The 11,907-nt window shown below is 36.6% G+C and overlaps 1 protein-coding gene across 3 annotated transcripts in view; it reads left to right on the forward strand.

Moving 5' to 3' along the window:
• Positions 1–11,486, forward strand: part of PTAR1 (protein prenyltransferase alpha subunit repeat containing 1) — a 57,746-nt gene extending 46,260 nt beyond the window's left edge. For 2 of the 3 annotated variants that reach the window (XM_027616380.2, XM_027616381.2), the window contains one exon: positions 1,666–11,485. In XM_027616380.2, the coding sequence (XP_027472181.1) occupies positions 1,666–2,008 (343 nt within the window). In that variant the 3' untranslated portion in view covers positions 2,009–11,485. Of the gene's footprint in view, positions 1–1,665 lie in introns of all 3 variants that reach the window. The other variant, XM_027616382.2, reaches the window with a different exon arrangement.
• The last annotated feature ends 421 nt before the right edge of the window (positions 11,487–11,907 follow it).

The raw sequence follows: 11,907 nt of genomic DNA on the forward strand, positions 1-11,907 counted from the left end.
AAGTTTCCTTAAGTATAAGCTCTTGACACTTTTTGTTTTTTAAAGTGTGCTTTGGGAGGAGGGCAGGATTATTAGGAAGGAGTGAAAGAAATTAGCAACCTCATAACCTGAGTTCTGAGTACATTTGACAGCAAAGTAACTGTCATGTTGGAATGAAGTCCAGGTGTGGGAACCCCCTGATTGGTTCTTTTTTTGAGTCATCTCCATCTCTAAATACGGATTCTACTTCAGACTAGAGGATTCTATTTGTAAACAAAGGACTTGCCTGTGCCAGGCAGGAGGTAGGAAGTTTAAATATTTGTGTATTTTTAAAGTTGTTGAGATTTGCCCCCTTTTGCCAGTCTAGTCTAGGTTGTAGGCTATTTGAGGAGATGTGTTCAGCTGCTCTTCCATGCTACATGTCTTTAGAAGATGGAAGACCATCTCCCCTCTTTGGCACCTTCATAAAAAAATTTCTTTTTCTCATAAAAACAAGACACTCTTATTCCACATTTTCTAGAGAGAAGATCTTAACTTCCATGTTGTTTTGGTGTTAACAGATTTTATTGCTGTTCTATATTTAGGTACATCAGTAGCAAGGCTGAGAAAATTTAAGAATTGTATTTGTGTGTAAGAGATAGCTAGATTAACAGAGCAGAAGCTTTGTATAAAGATTAAGTTTGGGGTGAGGCATGGGGAAAAGCAACAGTTGAGATGACCTGTAATTATACAGGCCACTTTTCTACTATTGAGTCATTGCCTTTAGGCACCTTATCTGTCCTTTAAGTTTTATCCTCTATAAAATGGGTAAATTATATGCTCCCTGTCTACTCCAGAATATGCTGGGAAAATGAACAGAATTATCTCTCGAGGGCTTAGAGTTGCTAATATGAATAATGAGATGGAACAACCTAGAATCTATGTGGTTTACCAGTTGTGAACAGTAGATGTGCACCCCCACTGAGTCAAAATTTTTGGAGATTAGGCACATAGATCTTCATTTTTAACAAAAAACTCTAGATGAGTCTAAGGGCAGGAGAACTGTGCTCCTTAGAGGAAGTACAAGGGCGGTGTCTTTTAAATGCTTTGCTCAGAGCCCAGCACATCCCTACTGCATGTAGATATTTAATGAGACTGTAGTGATGGATTTCGGGAAAAGTTCAGTTGGTTTTTAGATAATACCTGTTCTTATTAAAGAAAATACTAGATAGAGGCCATGGACTAAAAGCCTCTAGATGAGCTATTTAATCCTGTTGTTCCTGAATCACTTCTGTTTTAGGATATCAGTGAAGTTAATTTTTGGTTCTGTTTTGTTTTTTTAGAGCAGAAATTGGACTAAGATCGATTTCTCATTTTGTATTGTAGTTACAAAGAGTAACAATTCCAAGTGATTGTCATCATCTCAGTGGTATTAAAAAACCCTTGGGGTCGTGTGTAGGGTTCTTTCTCACAAACAATCCAGTAATCTGGGCTTGTAAGACTCTGGTCTAAATACACAGAGATTTCAGTGTAATTGCTCCTCCCCCTGCTCCAGGTAACTCTGGTCACCAAGGGGGACAGCAAACTGAGTACTGTATGTCTTGAAATTATCAACTTATTATTCTTGTTTTTTTCCCTGAAAAGCTTGACTTCGTGATACTGAGTTTTCTTTTCCGTGTTCTCTTCCTCCCCCCTCCTCCTTCACAGGCGGCACGTTTTCTACCTTCAGCATCACTTAAGTGGTAGGTTTCCTCACAGCGTGACCCAGTTGTCACCTGCAGACAGCCCTGGGGGGACTTTGAGTGACTTGCACCTCATCCCAGCAGGCCCACACGTGTCTCAGGCCATGGAGGTGGACGGGCTGAATGACTGTAGCAAGCAAGGCTATTCCCAGGAAACCAAACGCCTGAAGCGGACCCCAGCTCCAGACTCCCGGGGCCTGGAAATGGAGCATAGGTTCATCGATCAAGTATTGTCCACCTGCCGGAACGTAGAGCAGGCCAGGTTTGCCAATGCATACAGGAAATGGCTGGTTACGTTGAGTCAATGAAAGAGGTGTATTAGTCCTGCAAGGTTCCCCTTTCAGTGCAATATTGCTTTCCTTTCTTCCTTACATAGTTGCATGAACTGTTTGCTATTATGTGTGGTCTTCATCTTTAGGTTAAAAGTCCATAGTAAATCTTTCATTTTATTTATTTTGTTAAGAACTGGCATTCCTTTGGGGATAAAATAACTGTGTAGTTTCTTCCTGCTAAACAGTGAGTCTTAATTTTTTTTTTTTTTTAAGCTTTTCATCCTTTATATTTCTATACGTGAAGCTTCCTCTCATTTTGGTTCTCCTAAGTGGTTCACAGACACATCTACCCACCTCAGTGCAATTGCTGCATAGGCTAGTTTCTTTTTTTTTTTAATTAAAAATTCATGTTGTTGTTCAGCTTTAGAATAATACAAGCTCAAAATTACTCATATCTAATTATTGTTTTGAGAATCAAATGGCCAGATAGATGGATTTGTGAAAATATAAATCATTTCTCTTTCTCGACTCAAGTTATTGACGAATGTAACCAAAGTCAGAAGTTACTGGAATTTATATAAAAAACATGCTTCCAATGTGTGATCCATTTTAAAATGGTTATTTTAAAAGAAAAATGAATTTTAAGAGTTTATGTAATTACAGGACTGGGAAATTATTTTTATCACTAGTTTTGATAGATTCTTTTTACCTCAAGTTTGGTATAGGCCAAAAACACTCAAGTTAGCCCCTATAAACATCATTTGTTGTTTAAACCTGGAATGCCATTTTTAGTTATTACTACTTATTTTCCTTTTAAATTTACCATGAAAAGTGGGGAAAATATGCATGGAAATGTATCCATAAAAATCTTCCTTTTTAAAAATTTTAAGTTCCTGAGGATATACTTAAACTACAGAATGTTTATGAAATGATTTTTAAAAGTTTGCTGGTAAATGCCAGAGGAAAGAATAGCTTTTGAAGGTTAGTTCTTCAACCTTTGTTTTAAAAAATAAAACAACTTAAAGACTTTGATATTAAACTTATCAGGGATGAGGTACCAAAGTAGCCACCTCACAGCTGTATCTTATCTTTTTAATAATAAGGGCTGGGTTTTTCAGGTCTGTGAGGCAGGGTGGGAAAAAGGCCTGGTAATGTTTACTTTCTTAATATATTTTCCCCTTTGTAAATGGTCTGTGTTTGTTCTTTCCTCTCCACATACCTTTTCTTTATTTTCCCAATGCATTCCATATTTTTTGACACTTTTACCTTTGTTTTTCTTTAAATGTCTTATTTTGAGGATGTGTACTGAAGATACTCTCCGTCCTCTTTCCAGTGAATTTCATACCCCATTAAACACACACACACACCACACACCACACAGTATTAATATGAACTGCCCCTCTAAAAGTTCCCCTAACGATGGAAACTGCCTGTTGTCCTACGTGTGTGCAGAATGTAATAGTGGCTGAAGTAAGTATGACCGCCATACTTTGCTTCTTCTCCTTTTTACTTGCTAGGTCACCTGTAGGGTGAGGGGACAGACATAGGGGAAGGCAAACGTCTCCTGTCTACTATTATGGGAACCCTGGGCTTGAGTGAGGTACATTGCCTTAAGCTTAGGAGAAGCATAAGTTCTTTTTGTGCATCATGATTTTGTTGAGTAGCAAACTGTCAGGTAAGACTTAAGAACACCAGAAAAATTGTTCAGCCCGGTTCTTGTGGACAGAAGCTGCTTTTCTCTCTTGGGGCAAAATTAACCTTTTATAGTTTTTGTAGTATTTAGGTAAGAAAACAGTTGTCATTATGAACATAATTCCATGGCCCTTTGTGTACAAAGCGTATTTTGAATCAAATACCTCAAGGTCTACCTAGACCTCTATGGATAAAACCATTAGTTTGTGATTTTCAGCACCTGTAGGGGATGGTGGGGAAACTACACAGAGAGGACATGAGAGAGTCAGCCCATTCCACTAAATACATGTTGCCAAATCCTGGCCTCACTCAGTATTACCTTTTTTCCACACATCATTCTAAGTGTCCCAGGTAATAGGGCTTCTTATGCTTTGATGTGAGAGTGACAGGGCAGGAGCACAGACAATACCCTGTGAAACATCAGCTCAATTTGATCGTGCTCCACGCCTTTTTAGAGCCACCACCTTTGATGTTATCTGTCTTCATGTGTGTTAAGGCCCTTAATCCACCCCTTTAAGAAGCCATGCAGTCCTATAAGATATCTTGGTCTCTTGTCTTCCCCTAATAAAATTTTGAGTAGGGAGTAAAAATACAAATATCTAAAGGATATTTACTGTTTGTGACTTTTGTGTGCTACTTTATTTCTAAAATTTGCATTTTTCAAGTGTTCATTCACAGAAAAACCTAGTATTGCCCTGTATGGTTGTGTTTTTTCCTAGATGGTTGACATCTACACTCATTAGCTGTGGTGTGATAATATCTCTTTGACTGAATGAGTTAATGCAGTGGAAAGGTGTGTGTATTTTCAGGGACGTGTTAATCTTTTTTTTTCTATAAATATGTCATTGTCAAAAAGATAGTTTAGATTGACACACATTTCATCAAACTTTCCATTGGAAGAATAGTAGGCCATTGTACTGTCCTGTGGATCAAGAATACTACTGACAAACCAAAAGCAATAAGATCTGTAAATACCTCCACCACCACCTTCTTCCCCCACCCCACCTTTTTTAAAGTATACCTATTTTGGTAATATGATGTTCCCACATTATACTGTGTGCCTTGCACATTGTGAGGACTCATTAAATATTTATCAAATTAATAAATGATTATCTGTTTGAAGAAGGGAAAGATTGATCATAAGTAATGGACAGAATGAGTTATGATTGAGAAATTAATGGATTAGAACAATGGATTGTGAATGAATGATGTAGTCTAGATTCATGATACTTCCGGTGAGCTATTACATAAACAATAAGTTAATTTAGATTTTTTTCTTCATTTAAATACCTTGTTTATTAAACTCGTTAAATACCAGCCAAGAAATGCAGCTCTATAATTATGAATTAACTGTACTTTAAATATATATTAAAAATTCATAGAACAAAGCTCGTTTGCATTAAGAACACTACTTTCGTTCATTTATGATATTAGGAGGACAGATCTTGCCAACAGAGCCAGAAACACTGGGGCATTTGAAGAAATTCTTTGATTTCAAAGACTTTTTGATCTGTATTTGTGCCTGGATAGTCATTTTATGCTTCTCCTTTTCTACTCCCCAGCTTGAATTGTGGACCTTTTTAGGTATTTCTTAAACCTGTGTGAGTCATTTTTTTTTTTAATTTAAGGATTAGTTACCTATTAATGTCCCCTTTTTCTTTACTAGGTTTTAGCATTCTATTACCTCTTTGGAAACCCTGGGCCCAGACTCTCAGTCATATCCCTTATTCCTATGGTACGGTTCTAATTAAATTAAGGACTTCATTATTAATAGGATTAAATCCATACAGGTTGTCACTCAAAGCCATTTAAATCTTCAGGTGAGGGCTTATGTGACACAAGTTAGGAAAACAAAAGTTCCTGGACTTTTCTGTGGCAGTTTGTAGGAAAGCATATATGGTGGTAGACTTTGTGTGATTTCCACGTATTCAGGTCATGTCAATACATGCTTATTATATAATAAGCTTTTATATAAGAACTTTTAATACTGTTGAGAACAAATTAACAGTAGTAATTTTCTGTAGCACAAGATGGTATCTGGCATAGGCTAAATATAATTTAGGAGTACAACTGCCTCTTGCTGTACAACAGTGTAATCTTTTGGTCCCTCTTAATTATAGAAGATACTAAAGATTTAGTTAAAAAAGGAAGTAACATATATTCTCTTTTTTTTGCAGAAAGTTTTTGTAAGCTTACAGTTATTTTGTTACTAGAAAATTATATTTTAGAACTTTAAAGTATTTAAAATATTCTAGAAAATGTGAACAACATTATTAACAATGTGTGTCTTCTGAATAAATGTCTCAAACAGAACCGTGCAGACCCTGGTACTTGGCGCGCTGCCGCCTCCCTATGCCTACACATACTCTCGGTGTACTCCTGTTGAATGGAAGTGTACATGGAGTCACAGGAAGGCAGAGACAAATTCAGTGGCAGGAAGGCAGTGGGCAGGAAAAAAATCAACCCTGAAAATTCTACTTGTCACACAATGTCTTTTAAAAAATAGTTAAACATACTGTGTTAATTTGAGTGCCTTTCTTCTTTCTAGAGGGAACAAGATCATATTTAATGTTTAGGTAGAAAACAAAGGATGGAAGTTTTATCAAACAGTTGATTGTAATTCATTGTATTGATTCCAGTTGCTAGGCATGGTCCCATGGAGTTTGTATCCTTTCATGAGATACTGATATGAGCAGGTAGGATGCTTTGGTTTGTATTTCTTAGCATTTTTAAGCACCCTACCAAGAAGAATTCATTCTTTCCCTGTGGCAACTAACTTTTTGGGGGTCGGAGGCATTGTATTTTAGAGGAGAGCATGTGTATAATTGAAGATGAGCCTGAAGCCTGGGCAGCCCAAGGTCAAGGGCAACAGTGGCACTGTGCCCTACAAGAAAGGCCCAATGATTGTTCTAAATGAATCCTTTGCCTCACTTTAGGGACTTTTAAGAATTCCCTCCCAAATCCCATTTTGGAGGAAAAGAAGTAAATATTGAGATGAAACTTAAAATGTGGCATGTTATATATTTGGGTTATGGAGAAGGGAGGGACAGAAAGTCCCTATTTCAGGATAGCAAATAACTTGTAATTTCATAAAAATATACAGCTAAAGATTCCAAAGTGCTTTTCAGAGGACTGTTGAATAATATATTCCTAAACGGCAGCAATATGTCATAGTTCATAGTGGAGACAGGAAACCATTGTAGTAGATCTGGGGTGTGTGTGTGTGTGTGTGTGTGTGTGTGTGTGTGTGTGTGTGTGTGTGTGTGTGTGTGTTGCAGGGGGTGCCTCTGGCTCTCAACTTGACATCTGCATTCTCGTTAGGCCATGTTAACACTTAAAACCAAACTCTTTGCTAGTGTGTGTGTGTGTGTGTGTGTGTGTGTGTGTGTGTTGCAGGGGGTGCCTCTGGCTCTCAACTTGACATCTGCATTCTCGTTAGGCCATGTTAACACTTAAAACCAAACTCTTTGCTAGTGTGTGTGTGTGTGTGTGTGTGTGTGTGTGTGTGTGTGTTGCAGGGGGTGCCTCTGGCTCTCAACTTGACATCTGCATTCTCATTAGGCCATGTTAACACTTAAAACCAAACTCTTTGCTAGTGTGTGTGTGTGTGTGTGTGTGTGTGTGTGTGTGTGTGTGTGTGTGTTGCAGGGGGTGCCTCTGGCTCTCAACTTGACATCTGCATTCTCGTTAGGCCATGTTAACACTTAAAACCAAACTCTTTGCTAGTGTGTGTGTGTGTGTGTGTGTGTGTGTGTGTGTGTGTGTGTTGCAGGGGGTGCCTCTGGCTCTCAACTTGACATCTGCATTCTCGTTAGGCCATGTTAACACTTAAAACCAAACTCTTTGCTAAAAAAAATAGCAGTAGCTTAGTCTGCAGATGAAACTTTGTGCTTCCAAGAATATTAGCTCTTTATAGGTTGTGCTTTTTGGATGATAATATGGTCCACAAAGCTAACCCTGACATTTCTTTTATTAATCTGTTATTCCTCAGGGTGTAGAAGGTTTAGTAAATTCAGGACAAAATTTTATATTCAGTGGCAAAAAAAAGACAAAAATATGCTAAATATATTACTAGCTCTTAAAATTTTAGTGTAGATAGTATTTTTTATAAACCACTACCAGTGCAGTAGCTCATAGATGCTCTGTGACCGCCTCATTGTTCATCTCGCTGCTTCAATCCCTGTAGCCCTATTATGAATGTTCTCTTAACACATGTCTTCTATGGAAACGATTTCTGTAATATATTGTTTTCCACGTTTGGCAGAAGTTGGGGGTGCTTTAGTTGACATCATTCTGTTTTTGGAAATCCTGTCCAGAAAATTACTGTTGGTTTTCAAACTGACAACTGTTTTGCTTCTTAAAACTTCAGTTTCCCTGAAAAGAGACCCTGTACGTGTTCAGTACACTGCATAATGCCTTGCACCTTGCAGGGATCCAACGGGTCAGAACCATTAAAGGCTAGAAAGTTAAAACTAGCTTACCTCTGTCTCATCTCAGCTTCAGGAGAAATACACTTATTGTGCTTAAGATACACAATTTGCTTCAAACATACAAGGCAAGATATACAACTGCACAAAACATCATAAGTGAAATTTAGATACTTTTAAGACATACACGTGTGCATATTCACATACATGTATGTATGTACATTTAAATGAGATTTGGAACTTGAATAGTGATTTTACAGAGAATTATATTTAAAGGGTTTTAATTTTATTTAAAGTGCTCCTATTTAAAGGCAGTTTTATTAAACCAGCCCCTCAAGCAAAGTTGGAAACTTCATACAAGTGCCATTTGCCTGAATTAACCAGATATTTGTGTAAACTATTATTTTGTCTTTGGATGATTATGAACCATGACATTCTGGCTTTCCTTCCATATCTTTAGGGAATCAGCCTTAATTTTATGTATGGCCATCACTTTCCTCAGAGTACTATGCAGCATACTTCAAATGTTAATTTATCTCTGTAAAGTGATTAGTAATAAATCTGAGGTTTTTTCCTGTCCTAGGGATGAACAATTTCACACATTCAGATACTGACTCATACAGCATTCTATTAGAAATGCTCATAATAGTATCCTCCCTCACCATTGTCATCTTGCGTTTGAAGCATGTATTTTTTTCTTATCAGTTAAAGAGTGTAGACTGAGTGCAGTCATAGTAGGTGCTCAATAAATAGTCGATTATTGATCTACCATCAAACTAATTGTTACCTTTTCACGGAGGAGTATATTTTTAGAGTAATATATGTTTGAAACTGAAAAATTCTATCATTTGACAGGAATTACTAAGCTTATTTAGGCTGGAGTTAGTAACATGCAATAAAAATACTGTTTGTGTAGAACATGGTCTGAAGGTAGGAGATGGGAAAAGTTTAAGCTGTTACCTTTTTGTGCAAGACACATTAATAAATGTGAGTAAATGTCTTAATAGGGCTGCTGAACCCGAGGGAACTGCTGTAGACTTCTGCAATCAGTTTCTGCATTGGTATACCTAGCATTACCTGTCTTAGGTACTGTTCATTTCTCCCCAAATCTCGGTTGCTTTCCAGTGTTTTAAAAGTGGTAGTGGTGAAATGTGAAGTTATATTCAATTGCCTGTACTTCTTGTTTTCTCAGAGCATCTCTAATATGAGGGAGAAATTTTTATGAATATTTGTTTCAGAATCTGTTAATTTGTGGCTTCAGAGCATTTTTGACAGAGCTTGCCCAATGTGAACAGATTTAAACAGTTTAAAAGACAAACATTCCAACCTGAGCTGGGAGGGACAGAGCGCGTAGCCCAGCATAACTGGGTACTGCCTCCTGGCGAGGTTCTTGGTGTGTGACTGGGATGCTGGCTGCCAGCTGGTGGCCATTGTCGGTGTTCGGGCTGGAGGTGTGTTGTCCCTAGGAGAAGGACAAAATGGGTTCTAGATGAACTTGTATTTGAGATGGACAGAATAAAAAATAATGTGGTATAAATATGCCAAATATTTATACACACTACTACAAAAACTAAAAAATGGAGGAGGGGGAAGAAAATGATAAAAGGTCAGTGATATTTTTTTACAGCCTCTAAAAAAGTTATTTTTAAATCCAAGTCTCTTGGACAGTAAGCAGTTGCTTACTTTATTTAACACTACGGGACTTTAATTTACGGGATGGTTCTCAGATACCATCTGTACTCTGCTATTAGAATTGACCATGTGTGTGAACTTTACATTGCTTGAAAATTTTCCAAAAATGGAGTATTTAAGTTGCTGTTGATGTTGTTTTAAGATTTTCCTGTAGGTTGTGGTTAAATGGACAAGTTACATATGTGATCTGTGGTGCAAGGTCAGATCCTGGGCATTAAAGATAAGTTTGGCTAACTTACTTTACTGAAGGTACTAACCGTCTTCCTTCTGATTGCATTGTTTTTCTTAAGCTATTTTTCTCAATGTAACAATCTGCATTGAAAGTTCTTTTAGCTCTCACAGTGTACTAATTCACATTTTTGAAGAATTCAATATTTTGTGAATTCTTTTTACACTTAAAATGTATACCTTGCAGAGGGATAAAAATAAATTTTGCAGTAAAGTATGTGCAGAGGGTGTTCTGGGACTTAGTTCTCCAGAGTACTTGAAGTATGATGCTAAATTCGAAGGCTCATAGGTCGACTGTAAATTATTTGTATTAGCACTATCCAATAGAAATAAATGGGAGCCACATATGTGATTTTTAATTTTCTAGCAGTCGTATTAAAAAAGAAACTGGTGGCATTAGCTTAAATATTTTAATTAACCCAATATATTAAAAATATCATTTTAGTATGTAATCAATATACAAAATTATAGAGATATTTTGCCTTTTTTTTCCCCCCATGGTAAGTCTTTAAAATTCGTTGTGTATTTTGCACTCAACAGTGCATGTCAGTTCTGACTAGCTACATCTCAAGTGCTCCAATAGCCACGTGGCTAAGTGCTACTGTATTGGACAGTGCAGGTTCATAGGGTACAAAGTATGACTTTATTTTAAATTGGGAGATGGTGAGGTAGGCATGAAATCATGGTCTTTAAAAATTACTTAGTATACTTAGAAAAGTATCTAATAGAATTATCCACATTGTCTTCATTTTAAATTTGCTGTAGAATGAGCTCAATCTGTTCCAATTTGCCAAGCATTATTTAAGAAGAAAGAAATTCCATGCCATGTAAGATGCCATGATATGCTCATTATAACAACACATTATTAACACATTTTTCAGTGTGTTCACTAAATTCTGTCCTGTTTCTTCAAAATAATAGCTTAAATTGCATGTTAATTGTATATCTATTTGTTTTTATATAATTCTTATAATAATGCGTATTAACAAACAGCCCTAGGATTCTAATCTTCCTATGCATCTGTCTTCCAGTACTTACTGGTACACTTATTAAGTTGTTACAAGTGGCAGAAAAGTAGAATGAACCATTGGTTTTTTTCCATTAGATTGTTTTTATCATGTGATCATGTACCAAGCCAGCTATAAATTATTGTATTCCTTAGACGATGGAAAATAGTGTTTATGTCTTATCTTTGCTAAATGTTTGCAATTTCTAAGTAAACTTTTCATCTCCTAAGATGAGTGTAAAGTGTGATTTTATTTTTGCTTGTTTTGGTGTTTTAACCTCAGCTCCAGTCTGCCAAGCAGTCCTGTTTAATTGCTGTGATGGTGGTAGTGGGGTGGATGTGTGAGCTGTTGTCTCAGTGAATTGATTACTTACAGATGTAGAAAGAATTAAAAATGTCAGTTGTGTCCAGGACATTAAAAAATGTCAAAAACAAATTAAAGAAATTGTCATACTTGTCCTTAGAGTGCATTAATAATGACTAGTTGACTTATGAAAGTCATTATAATAACTAGATTTGCTTTTTCTCCTACATTTTAAATGAATACATAGAGCAGGGAATTGATAATTTCAGTGTTAAATCCCATGTTTTCTTAGCCTTGAGTCTCACTTCATATGTTTTAAGCTGGGTATACAGCATTCACAGTAATTTAAATGGTTTTAATACATAAGCATACTCTGAAAAGTATTTGATGAAGTTGGACACTTATTTTAACTCAAGTTTTCAAATACTAAAAAGGATGTTTTGTGGGAAAAGGCCTTTATTACTTTGTCCCATGACTCTTCAGGATTGTATTTTAAATAACGTACTATTATCAATGCCTATTTTTGGTAGGAAACAGGATATAGAAGTTACTTGCATCATGCCAGAGTCCCACAGTGTTTAAAACT

Source organism: Zalophus californianus, chromosome 13 (genome assembly GCF_009762305.2).
Source record: "Zalophus californianus isolate mZalCal1 chromosome 13, mZalCal1.pri.v2, whole genome shotgun sequence".
NCBI lineage: Eukaryota > Metazoa > Chordata > Mammalia > Carnivora > Otariidae > Zalophus > Zalophus californianus.